Source organism: Garra rufa, chromosome 8, assembly GCF_049309525.1.
Source record: "Garra rufa chromosome 8, GarRuf1.0, whole genome shotgun sequence".
NCBI lineage: Eukaryota > Metazoa > Chordata > Actinopteri > Cypriniformes > Cyprinidae > Garra > Garra rufa.
In genome coordinates, this window is record NC_133368.1 from 45,948,682 (window position 1) to 45,972,577 (window position 23,896).

Genomic DNA, 23,896 nt, shown 5'->3' on the forward strand with positions numbered 1-23,896 from the left:
AATGTGATGGACAGCAATGAGTAAGGTCTGTTTTGAGGGCGTGAAAAGAGTTGAATCATTCTGAAATTAAGTGAAAAGTCAGAAAACTAGGAGCCGCCTTTTAGAAATGATCATTAATTCTCAACAAAAGCTTACATCTGCAGCAAACATCCTATTTTTCTCACACATTTTTAAAATAGCTTGTGGTTTACCACTGTTTCCATTGAAATCGGTTTGCTCTAGCATGCATGCTTGTGTCGTGCTTTGATAACAGCAAAGCAAACATAGCTGAAAGCGATAAGACTTGATTGCATTAGCGTAACGCCATCAATGCAGTTTCAATGGGTTTTACCCAGCAGTCCTTGAGTTCACACAAAGCTGATTACACGTCTGTGGCCATGATCAGCTGCTCGACACACACTTTCATCGCAGGGGTTTCTCTGACAAGCCCATGGGGAGTGTGTGATGTCATCAAATGGGCGTGGCCTCAAGGTAGGCCTGCCACTTTTGGACACAAACTCTTTTTAGTCGTGTCTCAGTCGTTGTCTGAGTGACTGTTTGGATCAATGGGACATGTGAGGAGTCTAAAAAGAGGATTTTTACACCACAGCACAGGAGGTAAGAGATAAGCTAAATTTGAATGAATGAATGTCTTTGTCTTGTACCTGTAGGGCAGGTAACTCTAACGCAGATCCTCTTGTTGGTGCATGTTCATGTTCATTCACTTGGCACACAGTGTGTTAGTTTAGTCTATCCAAGTTGTGAAACCAGTCACAAGACCGTGCGTTATGCGTTTGTTTGACTTTACCTGGAAAAATAAGTAGCTGTACTTGTGTGACAATGAGAAGTGTTTGTCCATGCAACTAGAAAGTTAAAATAAACAGCATTGTTCCTGAAATATCCCGGGTGGAGTCCCTTTACGGAGCAGGAAGGTGCCTTTTGGATATTGTTCAGCTTTTCAAACCCACCTTTCCCCAAAGGGCCAATACTGGAAGGCGCCTGTCACCTACACAATGCCCTGAATTGGACGTGACCACGCTGCGAAATCCCCGCTCGTTTGTCCCAGATTCTCCCAGTTAGCGTGATCCTTCGGATAATGAAATTCCATGCAGTGCCGCAACTGTCGCTCCTCGCACGGCAGCTGCAATAATGCGAGCCGGAATGCGTGGAATTTGTCGATTCCCCCCTGAACGACTTCTACATGCTGTTGATTCCAAGTGTATTATGTGTTGTGAAGATTTCTGGTGACCCCAGATAGCCGCACTCTCTCTCTCTTTCTCTCTGAGCGCTTTAATAATGCAAGTGGTCTTTGCTGAGTAAGTCATGTAAACATTAATTAGGCTACTGTAGCCACCCACAGGACCACACAGCCTTTAATAAAGCTGATGGAAATGGGCGGCAGACACGTTACACTTGGTTAAACCATAATATACACACAGGGCTCATTGAGTCTGTGTTTCAATTCTGAACGGTAGAAAGTCGTAAACCTGTGAAGGTAAAATTGTTTCTGTGTTCTCTCTCTCTCTTACTCAGTCACCTTGATGAATAGTTCACAATGATTAAAGGGCTGCTGTAAATGATGTAATTAATGCTTATTTAAGGTTTAAATGGGTGTTAACGACAGTACTGTTTTGGTGATTTAGGGTTGGGTTTTTTATTTATTAGGTTACATTTATTTAATCAAAAACAGTGAAGCCATTATACTGTGAAATATTATTAAATTAAATATTGTATAACAGTTTTGTCATTTATTATACTTAATTCACTTATAATAATTGACTCAGATAAATGCTGTTCTTCTGAACTTTCTATTCATCATAGCAACCTGAAAAAAATCTACTAGCTGTTCAACATAATAATAATAATAATAATAATAATAATAATAATAATAATAATAATAATAATAAATGTTTTAGAGTGGCAAACCAGAATATTAAAATGATTTCTGTAGGATTATGTGACTGGAGATATGATGCTAAAAATCCAGGTTTGAAATCACAGGACAAAAATTTGATTTAAAAATCAAATCAAATAGAAAACAGTTATTTTAAATAGTAAATATATTTATATTTTTACTGTTTTTGCTGTACTTTGGATTAAATAAATGCAGGCCTGCATTTAACAATTCAAAATGATTAAAGGGCTACTGTAAATGATGTAATTAATGCTTATTTAAGGTTTAAATGGGTGTTAATGACAGTACTGTTTAGGTGAATTAAGGTTGGGTTGTATATTTATTTATTAGGCTACATTTATTTAATCAAAAAACAGTGAGGCCATTGCACTGTGAAATATTCTGAAGGTTTTACAGACAGTTTTGTCATTTAATAAACTCAATATACTTACAGTAACGGACTCTAATGCTAAAAACATTTGTAATGTTACAAAAGATTTCTATTTCAGAGAATTGCTGTTCTTCTGTAACTTTTTTTATAGATCAAAGAAACCTGATTCTAAAATTCTACTAGCTGTTTTCAATAATAATAATAAAATGTTTTAATTCTTAATATTAGTAAGGGATAATCAACGGTTTGCCGTGCGTTAAAGGATTTTAAATGCACGACGTGGAGGCTAATAACCACCCGACGCGAAGCGGAGGGTGGTTGCCTCCGCGAAGTGCATTTTAAATCCTTTAACGCACGGCAAACCGTTGATTATCCCGCTTATTCCATGGTCATTTGCGAAGTTATAGACAAATTAAAACTAGGATTGATATTTGCAGCGCAAAATTTGACTGAATGGATAAAAAAGACGGTTATTTTCGTCAGTTATGACACTCAGCTCTAGCATTCTGCCCGCTTCAAATCAGACTCAGAGATTAAATAGTCCGGTAAAATCACATTTATTTGAATGAAATATAGCATTTGTTTCAGTAAATTATCGATCGACCAAGAGAGAGTGTGAAGGCAAGAGAGATGACAGTTGTGTGTGTGTGTGTGTGTGTGTGTGTGTGTGTGTGTGTGTGTGCGCGTACGTACGCGTACCTGCCTGCCTGCTTGCTGTGCGTCTCTCTCTACAAACAACGATTCATTCAAAAACAGCAGTTTTACCACCCCGTTGCTGAGGAATACAATGTAGCGATCTAGTATCTAGGCTATTTTAATAAGGATCGCAGGCAAGCGCTGACAAGAAGTTTATGTATGTGCGCAGCCGCAGCACAATGCGATCTCCGACCTCTCTCTCTCTCTCTCTCTCTCTGTGCTTTTGCGTGCATCAATTAAAGCAGCGCATTAATATAGAATGGTGATTAAACTGACTTGGAACTACCTGTGCATTAACCTTTTCACACGTGAGTTTAAAATATTCTATCTAACCCCAAAGAGTGAGTTTTTTTAGGCGACCGTTATTTTGGAATGTTTGGCATTACTGTTTCCATGGCGACGCGTCATGTGACACACCGCAGCCACAACAGCACTGTAAGACACATGGATCGCTTTTATTTCGTTTTCCCTTTTTTATTATTGATATTCACAAGCATGCTCGCTATATTTTGAAAAATATGATATTCCGATTTCGAAATATGTGCAAGTAAATGTATTTAAAAATCCAAATACTTTTATTATGACCGCGTTAGTTAATCTATACCGGGTGATGGGCGCCGCCATGTTTGTTCGCGCTGAATCCGAGCTGTGGGATTTAACACACGCAAATGCATCCTCTACTCCCGAAAGACATTAAAGTAAGTCTCTGGTGAGCTGGGAGAAGAGGAGAGGAGAGTGAACTTTATAGTTACCTGCATAATCTGTATATGATATCAATAAATTATGCTGTCAGAATATATTTGTAGGATCATTATTGCCGCTTCCATAGACATCAGTGTGTATTTTACAAACTATAAATGTATGGTTTTGCTAGTACTTATGTCTATTTAAATCTCTGAAACCTAAAATAAGCATTATATGGTTGAAAACACTGAATAGTTGTGATATGACAAGCACTCAGCGCGTCCGATCTGGCTCAGAGCCAGCAAAAGCGCCAAAACAGATTTGAATTCAGCAGCTGATCACGTGATGCGGCGAACGTTCGAATCACACCGGTGTGATCGTACCATAGACTGTAAAAAATATGGACGTAGTATCCGTGACGTCACCCGTAGGATTCTGAAGCGCTAATTTGAAGCTCATAGTGGGCGGGATTCGGCCGTCGCCATCTTGGAATCGCGTCATCGCGCGTCACTCCCGGATAATCAAAAATGGGCAAAAAGGCGGGATGTGGGTGGAGCTGGTTGCTGAAACCACGCCCGCCTAGCGCGACAGCGGCGGCAATCCCCCTGTCACTCAAGTGGCCACGCCCTTAATTATGCTGAACTTTAAGGCTTAATATAACTTAAACCGATGAGTTATAAAAAAATTCACCCACCTCACAGTTGACATGAAGGGCAAAACTAGCTAAATAGACCAAAACCATTTTTTGAACCAGGCTGTAAACATACTTTTTTCTGCTGTAAAGTTGGGCATTTTAACATGGGGAGTCAATGGGATTGACTCCCTTTTGCAGCCAGCCTCAAGCGGCCAGTCGATGAATTGCAGTTTCAGTCACTTCCGTGTTGGTTTCACGAGGGAGACCGGAAGGTTGCCCCTTGGATCGTACGCATCAGGGACCAGCCAAGATAAATCACACCGGTGTGATCGTACGTTCTAAAGGGTTAAACGGTTTTACTGCACACCTGCCAGCCAATCAGAATCCAGTATCCAGACATTCCATGGAATAATATAAATTTAATATATCATAATTATTTTAAATATTTAAAAATTTTACTGTTTTTGCTGTACTTTGAATCAAATAAATGCAGGTTTGCATTTAATAGTTCACAATAGTTAAAGGGCTACTATAAATGATGTAATTAATATTTAAGGTTTAAATGGGTGTTAACAACAGTACTGTTTAAGTAAATTATGATGTTATTTATTAGGCTACATTTATTTGATCGTAAAACAGTGAAACCATTATATTGTGAAATCTTATTAGAATTTTAAATAACAGTTTTGTCATTTAATATACTTAAATGTTAAAAAAGCCAGCTATTATTTATCATCAATTTACAGCAGTTGCCACGTTTAGGGTATGAGCCAAACCGCAACATTTTTTGTTAGTCCCTTTAAATTTTTCCCCTTTCAGAAGAGGGTGGAGCTTCAAGAGCCGGCAAAAACTAAACGGGACAATCTCACTCACTGAAAATGTCAGAAACTTCTATGGAATAATAAATGGGTGTTTATGAATTACACAGACAGGGAGCACAACGCAATAAAAATAATGACATAGCTGGTCTCATGGTGCCATCGTGTGCTATCACAAATTTTAAAAGGCTCACTTTTGATTATAAGCTTGACAAATTCAAACGGTTGAATTCACATTACTTTTATATGCATTACTTTTAAAAGTGCCACATACCTATTTACAATCATTCTGCACTGTAAAAAGTTTTCTCCAGATCCAACTTAAAAACTTAAGTCAGCTGCCATAAGATTTTAAGTTAAATCAACTTAAGCCATTTAAATTTACAAGTTATATCAACTAATTTTTATTTTAATAAGTTAAAATTACTTTAATGTAATGTAGTTTTAAGTTGATTTAACTTAAAAACTTAAGGCAGCTGCTGAACTTAGGTTTTTAAGTTGGATCTGGTGAAAACCTTTTACAGTGTGGTAGCACGTGAAGGCAGCATCAGTGAAAACAAGAAAGGCAATGAAGAAAGGCCAAGAAGTGCCAAGAAGAATGCAATTTGGAAAACAAATGTGTGGTACTTAGTTTGTCTGGAGCGGACGTTTATGCATTAAGTGTTGGTATTGATCCCTAAACATATAGTGGACTTTACCAATTTTCTTCCGGGACATTTCCTTCAAAAATGAAATATAAAAACGGTGTCCTCAGCGGCTCAGATGGAGGGAGTCTATGGCGACTCCTGTGCAGCAAGATACAGCAAGAAAACAGTAATGGTGCACTGCTGCTTGTCTATGCTAATAGGGCAGATATCATCTCAAATGGGCAGGATTTTAACCTACAAGATGTCAACATAGGGAGAAATCTGGAATTGTGGTGTTTAGGAAGACTGTGTATGATTTAATGGGATTATAAAAAATGAGTGAGTGGATTTTTACCATAGTTGTTTTCACACACTGTGGCATAATACTGTGGCATAATGTGTGCATAATAGGTCCATTTTAAGTTCTGTAAAGCTGCTTTTAAACAATGTTTATTTAAAAAAGCGCTATAAGTAAACATAAAAAGCACTACACACACGAGGGCTGTCTTGAAAGCATCCAGCCATGTAATGAAAAATAAAGACATATTTAAGAAGATACCAGATACAAGAAACATTGTACATAGGACAATGATGACTCAGTCTCTTTCAAAGGTGATTTTAATTTTGGGAAAAGCCAAGGGTTGCAGGGTGTCAAAAATGAGCTATGGGGGGGTTGAGTAACCTGGGTGATTTGATGTTACGCCAAAAAACCCTGCACGTGACTTGTTGCATGAGTGGCCTATTGTTGTGATGAATCTGCCAATCACCAGTTGCTCATAGCTGTGGCCGTTAGTGTCATATTTTTCATAATACATGGCTGCATACTTTCTGATTGAATTAGTTCACTTCCAGAATAAAAATTTCCTGATAATTTACTCACCCCCATGTCATCCAAGATGTTTATGTCTTTCTTTCTTCAGTTGAAAAGAAATTAAGGTTTTTGAGGAAAGCATTCGAGGATTTTTCTCCATATAGTGGACTTCAATGGGGATCAATGGGTTGAATGTTCAAATTGTAGTTTTTAATGCAGCTTTAACCTGCTTCACATCATTTGGTTGAAAAAATTCTAGCCTACCACATCCAATTCTCAACAGTCTTGATGACCAATGTTCTGTATGTGCTTCATTGCCTTATTTCAGTGACTTCAAAACTTCAGATTTTCATAACAACGCATAAATGTAGTTTTCTCAAAAACACAAACATGCACATTAATATTGCTTGCATATTATTGTAGCCCAATTTGCGCTGATTACAATGTAATGTAAATTTAACCATTAAAATGTTTTTAAGAGACTGAAAAAAACACAAATGTCAGGGCATGTCAAAAGTTCTTCAGGGCCCCAAAACACCCTCAGACTCCAGAGGGTTAAACTACAGTTTTAAAGGGCTCTACACAATCCCAGCAGAGGAATAACGGTCTTATCTAGTGAAACTAGATTTATTTTCCAAAAAAAAAAAAAAAAGACTAATTTATTAACTTTTTAACCACAAATGCTGGTCTTGCATCAGCCCAAGCTCACGCATTATGTAGGCATGTTGGAAAAGTAAAAACTAACCCAGTGTTTACAAAGCAAATGTGCAAAGAATCGCATATCCTGTCAAATAGACAGTATGTGCAGTGGTGGTGCTGAGGCTGCGTCACATTCAGAGGTCTCGTTAACTGAAAATTGTCTGTCATTGACGGAATTTTTTTTAGAAATGACGGAAAAATCTGAAGGCCGTCCGTCACTTTGACAGAATACACTGAGGATGACCTATTGTAATTTGTAGCTGTAATTCCCACTCCTGTCCAGTTGGTGGCGAGTGCGCTCCAGTGTGGCAGCAGAGAACTGGATACAGAACAAAAACGAAACTGTACATGCGACTACAAAGAAGCTACAACGATCTATCACGCCACATTATAGAGCGCCAAAACGGTATTTATTGCTTGAATTTCCTAATGAAATCGACATAATTTGAAATTTAAGACTTGAGACAGGATGTGGTGTTGAACATGAAAAGTTAAACAGTCTCATCTGTTTATCTGTTCTCTTCAAAATAAATGCCTATATTATAAATCTATATTGTCCTGAAAATGTGAACAAACATAAATGCAATTAAATGTGGTATTAAAATTAAAATATGAAAATTAAAATGACGGGTAATAATGGATTATGACGGAATTTTTACGACCCTGTCCGACGGGCAATGTTAAAGTCTAACGCAACCTCTGGTCCCATTATATTGTTAGTTTCTCTGGTCATATATTAGTCAACACAGTTGTGTTTTAAAAGTTAAAATTGTCTTAATAGCACATTTAATTTTATTTAGCAATTTAACAAAAAATGAAATTTTTTTGTTATTTTATATTATTGTTTTAAAATATTATTTTATTTTATTTTACAATTTAACAAAAATGTTTTACGAGCACATTTTATATTTTGTTATATTATTTTTTTATATTGTTGTATTTTATTTTACAATTTAACAAAAATTGTAAAATTGTTTTACCAGCACATTGTATTTTATTTTATATTTTTTATTGTACAATTTAACAACAATTGTAAAATTGTTTTATCAGCACATTTTATTTTATTTTATTTTATTTTATTTACAATTTAACAAAAATGTAAAAAAATATTTTTCCAACAAATTTTATTTTACAATTTAACAAAAATGGTTTTACCAATACATTATTTTAATTTAATTTAATTTAATTTAATTTAATTTAACAAAGCACTAATGTGGAACAGCTCTTCTTTTTAGTGCTGGAAAAACAGAAATGTAGTGGATTTTGTGCAAATCATCCCAGGATGCATCTCATGAGTAAACAGAGCTGGAATCCAGACAAAGAAGAAGCTTAAATATAAAACTGTTTTCATGATTTCCATACTTCAGTTGTGTTTTAGCAATTCCACTTGTATTTTTCACAAATTGATTGTTTATTTATACACATTTTGAGGCAGATCACTGGGGGGATGGGGTGGTCTGTACTGGTATGTCAAATATTCCAAAAATGAGCCTCAAGTCCTGAGTTTACTGATGTCTTTGATCTGAGACTGTTTAAATGTTGTGATCGTGCAGATTACCACATTTGAATGTTTGTGTCCTGTATGCTAAATGCACGGCTGCCTGCTTTGAAGTTTTGCCTCACTCTTGTTTTGAGGACACAGAAAATAGCTTAGTGTTATTCAGATTTTTTTTTTCCACACAGCAGGTGTTTTGAATATATATATATATATATATATATATATATATATATATATATTAGTGGTGGGCATAGATTAATTTTTTTAATCTAGATTAATCTAGATTAATTTTGGAATTAATCTAGATTAATCTAGATTAAAATGGCTAATTTGAATTCTGCCGAAGGCATTCAGAATATGTGTGCTACCCAAATAATTACTAAAAGTAAGTCTTTGAGAACGGGTTTCTCAAGCCAGGTTGCACATTAGACCAGGCGCTCATCTCCTGTTTCCAAAATGCTTCACAAACTGCTTGACAATTGCATTTACAACACAATTAACTATACAAACTTGCGTAACCAACTATTCCTACACTGCATGTACTTCTGAGTAAAAGGCTGCGCGACGTGCGCGTTGCAGTTAAATACACAGATGTGCAAGGGCATGGATATTAGTGGTGCAATGGATCACAAAACTCACGGTTCAGATAACATCACGGATTTTGAGTCACGGATCGGATCATTTTTCGGATCAGCAAAAAACAAACAAAACAAAACAAAAAAGTTTTTTTTTTTTTTTTTTTCCAATTACTGAATGCTTACTTTAAGTACTTCTAATCCACAGCAAAAACTACTACCTGAACTCATAAAGTCAGTAACAAAACAAGAACAATTACACAAATATCAAGTGTAAATGAATACAACATAGTTACTAGGGATGCAACAATACACTTAGTCCACGGTTCAATACGTACCTCGGTTTTTAACCACGGTTTTCGGTTCGGTTCGGTTCTGATATCTTGCCACTTCAGTGTGGGTTTTTTTTGGAACAAATTAACAAAATACTCGTGTAAACCTCTGCACACTAGATAAAGTGTGGTTTAGTATGTGTCTGCTTAATTTTTCTTTTGAGAGAGGTATATTTTTTTAGATTTTTACGCAAAATAGAATGGGTTTCATTCATACTGAATGCCAGATGGCGCCCTTGTGCATAAAAAAAACCAAAAACACATGTCATATGCATCAATGAAGTAGCGCTAATAACGTTCCGTTCCAGCTTCTCTAATATGGATAAAAGCATCGCTATTGCTGTAACTTATTAAAAACAAGATATAACGGTAAACGTTTTGAATTATAAAATCTAAGGACAATAAACACTCGTCTGCAATAATATATGGTTTATCTGTGTTCTTCAAGCCATCTCGGGTATTTTCATAAGCATATTGCTAATCGACATACATTGAATATGAGTATAGAATTTATCGTCTGCCTCATTCTGTGATGAGAATCCACATCAGATCACAACATACGGAAGTTATTTCAAACACTCGACTGATGTTGTGAATTAAAAACAAGTTATAATGTTTTTGTGACTTGTTTTTATAACTTTGGCTTATCATTGCATGTCATTAGAATGGAAGATGCTCTGCGTGTTGCGTTATTTTTTTCAAATATATAAGAGGGGAAGCGTTTTCTCATTTCAGCACATGAAATCCTGGGCAAATATACAGCAAATTCCAAGAGAAATAAAAGGAAGGAAGATATTTAGATGCAAAACCGAAAAACCGCAATTCACAAGCGCGTATTGAACCGTGGATGTCGTACCGAACGGTTCAATATTATATTGAGTATTGTGACATCCCTAATAGTTACTAATAAAATCAATAACCCTAGAATTCAGGTGCGGAAATTTAATAATTAATTGTAAAATAACTAGTGCTTCTCACTGCAGGTATTTATAGGATGCTGTCTCTTTAAGGCCTAATGCACGTACCGAATACTGGCACGCATCTCTTTCTCAGCTGTTTTGGTTCACTGAAGACATAACCGACTGTGTTTACCAGAATACCAAAACGGGTATTCAGATATGACTTTGTATGTGTGTTTCCGTTCAAAAAGAAGTTAAAGAGGAATCAATCTGTGTGAATCGCGCCTCCCTCTCTCTCTCTCTCTCTCTCTCTCTCTCTGTGCGCGTACTGTGTTCAGGTGTGTGCGGCAGCGGTAAAAAATAAAAAATAAAAATCCGCGTGCGTGTTCCCTTTTAAATTGTTTGAATCCACATCCGCGCTAAAATATCAAGGTGAAAGTCATCATAGTTTGCGCAGTTTAGACCCAGCTCCCAATCCAACTTTGAGAATAGATTAACGGCGATATTTTTTTTATCGCCTGATAAGACTCTCACGTTAACGCAGCACGTTAACGCCGATAACGGCCCACCTCTAATATATATATATATATATATATATATATATATATATATATATAGCAGTGTTCACATGTGACCCAATGACTTATACACTGAGTTAGACATTGTGGGTTTGGCTTATTAATGAATTAAATTATGTCTGCAAACATTCACTCAGACATTAGTCATGTTACTTCACTCTGCTGGCCATTAAGTAATTTTCTTGCAATGACATCATGATGTTAACCCAACTTAATTAAGTACAGTTGCTGTCTCCAGCAGTTTATAAGGCTGTTCACACTGCGCACAATATATGTGACCCTGGACCACAAAACCATAGCATGGGTATATTTGTAGCAATAGCCAAACATACATTGTATGGTTCAAAATTATACATTTTTCTTTAATGCAAAAAAATATCAAAAAGGTCTTGTTCCATGAATATATTTTGTAAATTTCCTACCGTAAATATATCAAAACTTAATTTTTGATTAGTAATATGCATAAGAATTCATTTGGACAAATATAAATTAAATTTTCCCAGTATTTATTTTTTATTTTTTGCACCCTCAGATTCCAGATGTTCAAATAGTCGTATATTGTCCTATCCTAACAAACCGTACATCAATGTAAAGCTTATTTATTCAACTTTCAGATCCAAAAATGTACCCTTATGACTGGTTTTGTGGTCCAGGGTCACATTGAGTGAAATCGGTATCCAGTAACTTTACAACATTTGTCATAGTAATTAAATACTGTAGATGTTTTTTGGGAACCTGTGTTTAATATCTCTTCTCAAGGGATAATACTATAAAAAATGAAACTTGGATATATTTTAGAGTAGTCGATGTGCAGTTTGTATAGCACTGTAGATTTACTGTCCTCTGAAAATAACTCAACATAAAGCCATTATTGTCAAAATAGCTTACATACAAACTTGTGTATCTTATATTAGAGCAGACAACCTGTCCTAGAGCATGAACTACTAAATCATGTCCTGTGGTCTGATGAGACTATAAGATAAACTTGTTTGGCTCAGATGGTGTCCAGCATGTGTGGCGATGCCCTGGTGAGGAGTACCAAGCAAATTGTGTCTTCTATACTGCTATACAAATCTATACAGACTAATATATCCCAATTTCATTTCTATAGTAATGTCCCTTGAGAAGATATACTAAAATGGTTGCTGAAATGTGAGGGGATGTACTCACTTTTACTATGACTGTTTATGTATTTAACACATCCTAGCTAAATAAAAGTTTGAATTTCACCAAAAAAAGGAAGAAAAAATGAAACTTTTAGATAGTAGTGTTTATTGCAACACACAATTATTACCGATTTTACTTTTTATTTATCAAAGAATCCTGAAAAATGTATCATAGGTCTCAAAAAATATTAAGCAGCATGGCTGTTTCCAACATTGATTATAAATCAGCAAATCAGAATGATTTCTAAAGGATCATGTGACACTGGAGTAATGATGCTGAAAATTCAGTTTTGCATCACAGGAATAAATTACATTTCAAAACATATTCAAATAGAAAACAGTTATTTTAAATTGTAAAAATATTTCACAATTTTAATGTTTTTACTGCAATTTTAGCCCAATGAATGCAGCTTTGGTGAGCATCAGAGTCTTTTCTGAGTATCATTTTCCTACCATTGAAAATCAAATATTGAATCAATTTGGTGAAAAATCAAATGTTACGTGATGTTTTTAGAGTCAGAAGCACCAAAAGATCAGATTTTTGCTGCTTGTGTGAGTAGATCATATGTTTGTATGTGTTTGTGTGAGAGCTGTAGTTTATTGAGGATGCGTGGTTGTGTGTAATGATAGCTATCTGTGCCCATGATGAATGAGTTTAGATCTCGAGCGATGCGTCAGAGGAAGAGGCCTCCAACAGTCAAGCTCTGACACGCCTGGTGTGTCATTCACTGCTCTGAGATGATAAATCAAAATGTCTCACAGGAATCAGCCTCTCTCATATCGAAATGCAAACAGCCACAGAACTTATAACGATTCCAATAAAGTTGAAACATGCATTGTGCACAAACTTCTACACAATCTCAACTCACTTGCATGTTCGTTTATTAAACATTTGACCTATTTTCTAACACATTGTACCATGTTTAAATCCCTTCCACAGATTTTTCCCCTTAAAAAACAGTGTACTGTATGTTTGCAATCCTCTCATGTCAACAAAATAAGTCAAACAATGCATGCTGTCAGATGCTTCCGTGAAGCTCTTTTTCATTCAGATTCAGCTGACAGCAAAACCACTGCCATGTGTCCCTTTCATCTCAATAATGTACAGTTTAACTTCCTTTGACTAGAATAAATGCATCACGTATCTGGAATATTCAGATATGAAGAGATATTTAGAAAGGTAAGATTTTACTTTACTTAAAAAAAAAGTAATGATGAACTGCATGCACAACAATTTGCAAAATTATTTGTTGTAGCATCTAATTGTCTCAAAAAACTGCATTTTAGTAGTTTATCTTTGCAACTAGTAATTTACTGCAACCATGCCTAGCCACGCTGCATGTAAGCCCATAATTAATGGCATTTGAGTCCAGTTTACTTTTATGTTGTGTAATTTTGTTTCTGTTTTGTAAGGATGAGGGCGTCATACAACCTGTCCATGTTGACATCTGTCTAATTTGACTGATTTCTACCAAGTGACAGATGAATTTGTTAAAAAACTGAGTTGGAGTTTGATAGAGCATGTTTTCTTAATCAAATTTGATTTTGTCAAGGCACTTTTATTATAGAAAATCAAGTTATTAATGTTTATATCTTAACATCTTCATGCCATATAGTCGTATTTAGCATATTAGACCTGTTTGATTAACATAGTATACATTTAGCAAAGAAATATGAACAATCAAGCAGTTGAATTGTGCTATGTACAGGAGTATGTTTATATCACTTTACATTAAAGTTGGACTTGGATATCTAACTTTGTATATGGAACAATGCGAAAATATACGCTGCTGTTCAAAAGTTTGGGATCAGTAAGATTTTAAATGTTTTTTTAATGTCTCTTTTACTCATAAATTCTTTGATCAAAATTACAAAAAAATAGTGAAACATTATTGCAATTTCTAATATTGGTTTCCTATATTAATATGTTTTAAAATATAATTTATTTCTGTGGCTTAGCGCTGAATTTTCAGCATCATTACTGCAGTCTTCTGTGTCACATGATCCTTCGAAATCATTCTGATATGCTGATTTATTATCAGTGTTGAAACTGTTGTGCTGTTTAATATTTTTGGGGGGAACCTATGATACTTTCTTTGATACTTTTATTGATTCTTTCATTGAAAAAGTTTTACAGCATTTATTCAAAAAAGAAATCTTTTCCAATAATGGAAGTCTTTACTATCACTTTTTATCCATTTAACACATCCTTGAATAAAAGTATTAATTTCTTTAAAAAAGGAAGAAAAATGGACTCACCCCAAACTTTTGAATAGTAGTGTTACTAGTGTATATAGTATTGTAACAATTTTTAATTTATTTATCAAACAGTCCTAAAAAAAGTATCACGGGTTCAAAAAAAAATATTAAGCAGCACAGCTGTTTCCAACATTGATTATAAATCAGCATATTAGAATGATTTCTGAAGGATCGTGTGATACTGAAGACTAGAGAAATGATGCTGAAAATTCAGCCTTGCTTCACAGGAATAAATTATATTTTAAAAGATATTAAAATAGAAAGCTGTTATTTTAAATTGCAAATTGTGTATTTTTGATCAAACACAGTATTCATGAGCATGAGAAACTCCTTTAAAGAACATTAAAATCTTACAGATCCCAAACTTTTGAAAGGCAGTGTGCTTCACATTTTGTATTCTTTATTGTATATATTTCTCTGACATACAGTAAGTGAGTGTGTATATGCAGATAAAGTTGGATGTACTGCATTTTGAACTTTAAATGTATAGCTTGGCCATAATATTTAACTATAAAGTGTATTTTGGAAGAATATGCATTGCAGTGTTCAGGAGGTTTGATAAAGCTGTTATGGTTAAAGAGGCAGACAGTTGTGAAACCTTGAAATATCAGCGTTGTGCATGCAGTGTCTGGGTTGATATTTGCGCAGGTGTCTGCCAGTGAGTTTGTCGACTGATTTGTTTGAATCCCATTAAAAACATGTTTTTTCTTGTACAGTACATGCAATTTATCTATGCTGCATTGTTATTTTGGTCACAAATAACAATTAAAGGAACACTTTTTTTGGAAAAAGGCTCATTCTCCAACTCCATGTTACGGTAGCAAACTTCCTTGACTATTTCGCCGGAATGGGAGTGTAGTTCCTAATCTTATCGGCCTAGAAAATCGCAGCTTTACATTTTCCGCCGGTATTAGTACACGATATAACTACAGAAGAGTCAAGTTTTAAATAGGACAAATATCGAAACTCGTTGGTCATTTTTGAATGCGATGCTATTGGTCTCATAGGATTCAATGATATATGCTAAGCTATGCTAAAAGTGATATCGCCAGAACAGGAGAACGGCTGAATGGATTTCAAAACGGTAAACCTCAACTTATTAACTCGGGGGGGAGTTGGAGAATGAGCCTATTTCCAAAAAAAGTGGAGTGTTCCTTTAAATTCAATGAATTTGATAAAACTTTGATTATAGAGCTTTAACACCTTATGCACATGAATCTTTAGATGTCTGTTGATGAGCATTTGGTTGACACAAATGGGACGTTTGCTATTTGAAACGACTGTTTTTAAAGTGACGAGTGTGTCTGCTTGCCATGTCAGAAACACTCGTGTTTACTTTGGCCTTCCGTAGCCACCTCAAACATAACACGCTATGCTAATGCACACATTTCAGGGGCTTTCCCAACTTCCTGCGTAATGTTTACACTCTGCTCCTCAGGCCTGGACTATTCCTGACCATCCTCAGGGAATCGTGTATGTCAAATAAAAATCAGGTAGTTGACATAAAATATTATCTGCTGTTGAGAGACATTTCTGAACTCTGTTAGTACTTCAGCAGATGGTTCCTTGGGATTTATTGTGTCTTTGATGCCCACCTCTAAACGCATAGTTGTTTTGCAGAACAGAACGATTAGTAATTTTCTCATCTCTCTGGAGTCGCCATATTTGGATTAATTTGACATTCAAACAAACCCTTCAGCTTCATAGTGTGTACTGTAATAGAGCATGATGTGTTCAATGCTCTGTAACCTAAAAATGATTACATTGAGCAACAGCATTTTTGGACAGTGTTGTCTAGTGCTAGCCATAAGACATATGTTATACATTTTGTTTTTTTTAAGGCTGCTGCCCTACTGACAAGTTGTTGCACCACTTAAGATAACATTTTTGCATTTTTTTTTTCTGGCAATGTGCTGTTGTTAAAGGATGGGGTTAAAAACTACTGTATATTGGACTTAACAGCAGACCTGCAGGCCTTGTTTCAGTGTTATTTCACATGCAAAGTGGTTTTTACATAGAAGTCACAGTAGCCAATAAAGAGCTTGTTTAAAGGCCTAAAACATACTCGATGTAATTGCATGCATGCAAATGCACACTAGTATAACACTGTGTTCCAAAATGTGTCAGACCGCAAATCATAAAGCAATGCGAGTATCTGTTGCATTTTCAGTGCTGTGCTATAACATGCATTAAAGGGTTAGTTCACCCGAACTAACCCTATATGACTTTTGTTCTCTCAGATGAATCCAATTGGAGTTACACTGTATTGCCAAAGGTATTGGGACACCCCCTTCTAATGAACAGGTTTGACTACTTTAGTCATTTCCATGAGTACAAATCTTAATGTTAAGCATATAATGATATTCAAGGGAATTGTATGATTTTAATTTTGTAGCAACAGTTTTGACAGGACCCTTTTCTATTCTGTGTATAAAGCAAGGTTTAAAAAGAAATGACTGATTCAGTCAATGTGGAAGAACTTGACTGGTCTGCATAAAGCCAAGTCCTAATCCCATCTGAACACCTCTGGTGTGACTGTAAATGCAGACTATAAGCCAAAAACTCATCACCAATTACCAATGACTTGAACGTACAGGTACAGTCATTTTAGACACTTCCAAAACAACAACAGAGATGGAAATGCTATTTTTAAATACAATAATTATGTTTCCATTATTGTTGCCACAGTTTTGGAAGTGCCTTTTTTGTTCAAAAGAAGGTGGTGTCCCAATACTTTTTTCCATATAGTAAATGTACAAGTCATTGGTGTTTGGTGATGAGTTTTTGGCTCAAGGACTACATTTAAAGTCACACCAGAGGTGTTCAGCTGGGATTAGGACTTGGTTTTACCAGATCAGCCAAGTTCTTCCACACTGACTGAATTAATAGTTTCTTTTTGAACCTTGATTTATATACAGATGCAAAGGTCCTGTACAAACAGTTGCTATAAAATTGGAAGCACACAGTACCCTATAATATAATTACATGCTTAAACATTAAGATTTGTACTCATGGAAATTACTAAAGTAGTCAAACCTGTTCGTTAGACGATGTCCCAATACTTTTGGCAAAATAGTGTATATTAAAAAATGTCCTAGTTTCTCTAAGCTTTATAATGGCGGTGGGTGTTTTTGTTCAACAGTCCAAAATAAGTCAAATAAAGCATTTCTATCCATAAAAAAGTGGAGATTTATGGCTCAGTGTAGGAGGTAAAACTCATTTTGAGAAAACTGCCTTTAAATATATTTATTGTAATTGAAATCTATTGACACAAATAGATAAAGTGCTACAAAAGTAACACTTAACAGTGTCTTTTGGGTGTTTACTTTCCACTAGTCTGGAAAAACACTTTATGAAAAACCAAAAAGACCAAAATCTCAATATTTTTGCCTGCAGTGGCTCCCCTTAATACATTTATTATAACATTGTCCTTTGCTCAGCAAGGCTGCATTTATTTGTACATTAAAAATACATGCCTGATTCAAGAAGGGGGTATTAAAAATGGTCAAAGAACATTATTTTACTAACTTATTAATTTGAAGTGCTATATTGGTAGGCTATAATGTCTACTCGAATGTTAAAAATGTTCAGTGTTAAGTAAATATTTTTAAATTGTTGTTTTGTAATTGATTTTTTTATTTTTATTTTTGTTTTGAAAACAAGACAAAACTGTAAAAAGCACATTTTGGCTCTTTAATTTATGCAATGGTAAAAAAAATTGGCAAAATACATGGGGGGAAAAACACAAAAAAAAAACGTGTTTGGTAATCGGCAATCTGCCCAGTGTTTAATTTTGTTCTGCTTCGGCCAAGAATTTTTATTTCGGTGCATCCCTACCTAGGATACCTCGAGCATGAGTAAATCAAGGGGTAATTTTCATTTTTGGATGAACTAACCCTTTAATGTTTACAGTCCTGAGTCTAGTTTTCTATAACATACTGTGTTCAGCAGGACAGTGTTTTTGCGGAGCATAGTGTCTGTGTTATGTATCAGGCATAGTGTGGAAAATGATCACTAAAATGAATGCAAACAATACTAATAGACCTCAAAGACTATGACAGAAACGGTGACTGCTTTCAGCCCCAAATCTGAGACGCTGACTTCGTTTCCCAACACTTGCTGCATTTCAAGAGACTAGCACAGAGCTTCATCCTCGTCTGCTGGAATGAATGAATCACATCACATCACTCCAGTGTCTTGTGACTTGTGTGTAAAGTGCATCCAAGCCCTCTCATTAAATAGCTGCTTATTTGAGTGGAGAAGAATGAATGTCTTTCAGGCTTCATCATGCAACGTTTTCACTGCAATTTCCCAGAAAACTTGTTTTTGTACAGATAAAATTGTTAAAGCAAATCGCTGGTCTGATGCAAATAATGCAGTGTGAAAACAGACCTGCAGAGTTGGAGGATGCAACTGAACTCTGGTTCACATCAAGCAATCCAAATGTGTGTAAACAGACTGATTTAGTGTTGTCTGTATTAGAGCAGATGTTTTGAGCACAGCAGGTGAGATTAAGTAACTGAGCTTGTGGAAAGTCATGTCTGATCTTTGGTCCGCTGTCTTTCGAAGCCCTCAAGCAGCTATTTTCTATATTCCCTGACAGGCATACGAGTAAAGCAAGATTGTACTTGAATGAAAAGAATATGCGCAGATCTGTTGATCAAGATTCAATTTTAGCAACAGAGCATGACAATTTTTTTTTTTTATTTCATTAAAAATATCCTTTTAACTCATAGTTTTTGAGTAGGCATTTAAAGAGACAGTACACCTAAATATGAACAGTTGTTTGCTGACGTATTAATTTTTGTGTGAACTATTTCTTTACCTTTCTTTAACTTTTTATTGTAACAGGAGATCATCGAAAAGCAAAGCTCCTCCTCCTCCTCCTGTCCTGAAAGGCCTGGATGCTCCACGGTTGAGCCACAAGCTCCCAGCGTACCCTCACCCTGCCATGGAGCAGAAGGAGAACCTGCTGGAGCAGGACCTGACTCTCACTGTGGTCCTTCCTGAAGGGGTGGAGAAGACCACGGTCGTCCATGGCAGGTGAGAGCTATGTTGGTTGTGTTTTAGGTTGATCTGAACATGTAAACCACTAGTTTGGTTTGCTGGCAACTTGGTGAAGATGCTACAGTTTTGTGTTTTCAACTTCAAAGAGAAGTGATGTCAAAGCGATTTAACTTTGTAGTTGTGTTCCTGTGGGACTTTAAAGATTTTTTTGAAATTGAAGACTGTAAATTCATAAATGGTACGGAAAGGTTGTAACGCATTTTAAGTAGACTTATTTATTTATTACATTTAATGTATATTTTTAAAATTATTTATAGGATTTATTTATTAGATTGCATTTTTACTGACATACTAATATTTTCATTAATTTTTGTTGCTTTAAATATTTCTTTTTGACTTTATTTTTATTTCAGATTTAACTTACAAAAAATTGTAATTCATTTTAAGTAGACTTATTTATTAGATTTAATTTTTAAAAATGTATTTACAGGATTTATTTATTAGATTTGTATTTTTATATATATTTTTATTTATATTTTAGATATTTAATTTTTTATATTTTTACTAATTTTGGTATGTACTTTTAATATTTTTATTATGTTTTTGTTGTTTTAAATATCTTAATTTGACTTTATTTTTATTTCAGATTAAACTGTACAAAAAGGTTGTAATGCATTTTAAGTAGACTTATTTATTACATTTAACATATTTCTTTCTTTATTTACAGGATTTATTTATTAGATTGTATTTTTATATTTATATTTTATGCATTAAGTTTTTTATATTATATATTGTTTATTTATTTTTCAGGATTACTCATAATTATACTCATAATTATTTTCATTAATTTTTGTTTAAAATATTTAAATTGAACTTATTTTTATTTCAGATTTAACTTGGTACAAAATGGTTGTAATTAATTTTATGTAGACTTATTTATTACATTACTTTTTTACATTTATTTAGAGGATTTATTTATTAGACTGAATTTTTATGTATTTAATTTTTTATATTATATATTGTTTATTTATTTTACAGGTTTACTAATTTTGGTATGAACTTTTAATATTTTCTTTTTTGTTTTGAATATTTCTGTTTGACTTTTGTTTCAGATTTAACTTAGAACGAAAAGGTTTTAATGCATTTTAAGTAGACTTATTACATTTAAACATATGTTTTTATTTATTTACAGGATTTATTAGATTGTATTTTTATATTTATTATTTATTTATATTTTAGATATTTAATTTGTTACTTTTTTATTATTTTTCAGGTTTACTAATTTTGGTATGCATTTTTTATATTTTCATTATTTTTTGTTTTTTTTAAATATTTCAAATTTGCTTTTTATTTCAGATTTAACTTAGTACAAAAAGGTTGTAATACATTTTAAGTAGACTTATTTATTGCATTTAATATATATTTGTATTTATTTACTGGATTTATTTATTGGATTGTATTTTTTATTTAATTAATATTTTATATATTTAATTTTATTTTTCAGGTTTACTAATTTTGGTATTTACTTTTAATATTTGTAGTAATTTTTGATCCTTTAAATATTTCTATTTGACTTTTTTTATTTCAGATTTAAATTAGTACAAAAAGGTTGTAATGCATTTTAAGTATACCTATTTATTTTACATTTAATATATTATTTTTTCTTTTTTTATTGGCTTTATTTATTGCACTGCATTTTAATATTTATTTTTAATTTTATATATTTAATTTTTTATATTTTATATTATTTAATTTATTTTTCAGGTTTGCTAATTTTGGGAATTTAATTTGCTTTTAATATTTTCATTCTTTTTTTTGTTATTTTTTAAATATTTCTATTTGACTGTTCAGATTTAACTTTAGTAATTTCAGTACTTCAGCTTAAACTTATTTTTTAGTTAGCTGACAAGGGCAACATTTTAATTTTAAGTTTTTAATCTAATGTTTTTATTTTATTTATTTCAGCTTTATTTCAATTACTGAAAAATTACCAGAATATTTTAATTGTTTGTCACTCAATAGCAAGAAAATGTTAGAAAAAACTATCATTTACTTCTCTATAGTTCTTTTAACATACATGTGTTTATCTCCTGTTATTATTTTTTAAGCATAAATCTAACTCATAAATTTTAAAAGAATATAACTAACAAAACATTTAAACAGCACAGCATTGTTCCCTGCAGGCAACACTGAAAATCATTAGTAGAAACTGTGAGTTCAGTTCAGTTGACATTGGAGTTTGCCTTCATCTTGAATTAATAATTGCCAAATATTTTAGACAAATAACATTAAAAACAAATCAGAAAATACAGATGTGCTGGAATAATTTATTGGCAAACCTTTAAACACAAGCCTGGACATTTGTGTCTTTTGCAATACTTTTTATTAGAACACAACGTCAAAAACACTGTGGCAACAATAAAGGAGACCCATTATACCCCATTTTACAATATTTAATATAAGTCTCTGGTGTCCCCAGAATGTGTCTGTGAAGTTTCAGCTCAAAATACCCCACAGATCTTTAACTATAGCATGCCAAATTTGCCCTTTGGGTGTGAACAAAAACATGCTGTTTCCGTGCGTGTCACTTTAAATGCTGCTCTCCACCCCCTTTTTCAGAATAGAGCTGCACCTTTACAGCTTGTAGCTCCGAGATACTCTGCCAAAAGACGTCTTTTTGGTTTTGATTATCATTTCTATCACACTAAAATCATGTTTTAAACCATATTAGTTTAAACTTCTGATATATGGTTTTTTAAGCGCACACATTTGAAGCACTTGCACAGAAAGTGGCTTGTAAGTCCTAAACTAAATTCTCTTTCATGTCTTATTGCGCTTAAACTGTCATATACACACCAGTTTATGTTAAAAACACACAGGAGTTCTAAAATCAGTCGGTTATGTCTGTGAAGGTAAACAGCTGGGAAAGAAAACATGTTTATATTAGCTCTGTGTGGCAGCAGTGTAATATACAGCAAATAAATCAATAAATCCACTGCTCTCTCGTCTCCTCTGAGGATAGGACTCTGACAGTCATTCACTTGTCTGAGGAAAAAAAGTAACTTTTTTTGTTGGCATAAATGCAATCCATTCTGAAGCAATAGTCTCATCACTGCTCTATGAGGTCTTACTTTAATCAGAATATTTGTGATATTTGGCTTAAATTGATTTCTAGGACACTTTTTAACTTTATAAAGGGCAACATTTTCCTAACCTTGCTAAACGTACATGTCATCATTTACGTCAAATTCTTACATTTTATAAATACATTAAGTTAGAATAATTAGACTCTCTCTTTTTGTTACCATTCAAATGAAATTAGTATCAAGAAACTCCACTGTAGAGGAAACACTGAAGCTGCATCGAAAGTGGCATTTAGATGTATTTACACAGACTGTTTAATGAAGATAAGAGGTTCCAAAATTGCAAATGCATAAATAATAAGATTAATATTTTACTTTTTTTAACATAAATCTGAATTGTTGCAGTGATACTTGTAAATAAAACCAAACCACCAGTTGGTGGCGGCAAGTGACTGTTTAATGAGTGAGTCACTGATTCAGCCAATTCGTTCAAACGGCTAATTCATCCAATAAATGACTGTCTTTATGAATGACTCACTGAATCATTGACTTACCCGATTTGTTCAAAAATGCTGAATCATTCAGTAATGAAACTTGCTTTGTGTTGCTCTAAGATTGACAATTGTTCTGTTGTGGCTATGCTTAGAACTATTTTCATTAGCAAAATGTAAGTCAGTTTAGATTAACTACTTGTTTATCGAACTACTGTCGTATAAAATCAATGTCACATTTGCAGTCGTTTTGGCTTAGTCATGTGATGCTTTCCTATATCATATGTTATATACAATATACACTATATTGCCAAAAGTATTCGCTCACCCAAATCAAGCACCTAGGCATGCAGACTGTTTTTAAGTCCAGTCGTGAAATTTCCTCGCTCTTAAATATTCCACAGTCAACTGTCAGCTGTATTATAAGAATGTGGAAGCGTTTGGGAACAACAGCAACTCAGCCACAAAGTGGTAGGCCACGTAAACTGACGGAGCGGGTCAAGCGGATGCTGAGGTGCATAGTGCGAAGAGGTTGCCAACTTTCTGCAGAGTCAGTCGCTACAGACCTCCAAACTTCATGTGGCCTTCAGATTAGCTCCAGAACAGTGCGCAGAGAGCTTCGTGGAATGGGTTTCTATGGCCGAGCAGCTGCATCCGAACCATACAAGAGACGCGTTCTCTGGAGTGACGAATCGTGTTTCTCCATCTGCCAATCTGATGGACGAGTCTGGGTTTGGCGGTTGGCAGGAGAACGGTACTTGTCTGACTGCGTTGTG

General features: G+C 34.2%; 1 protein-coding gene across 4 annotated transcripts in view; it reads left to right on the top strand.

Moving 5' to 3' along the window:
* The window catches only part of cobll1b (cordon-bleu WH2 repeat protein-like 1b), a 97,220-nt gene that overhangs the window by 34,693 nt on the left and 38,631 nt on the right, over positions 1-23,896 (top strand). For 3 of the 4 annotated variants that reach the window (XM_073845794.1, XM_073845792.1, XM_073845793.1), the window contains exon 3: positions 19,391-19,582. In XM_073845794.1, coding sequence (XP_073701895.1) covers positions 19,391-19,582 — 192 coding nt within the window. Of the gene's footprint in view, positions 1-483; positions 598-19,390; positions 19,583-23,896 lie in introns of those variants that run through there. The other variant, XM_073845795.1, reaches the window with a different exon arrangement.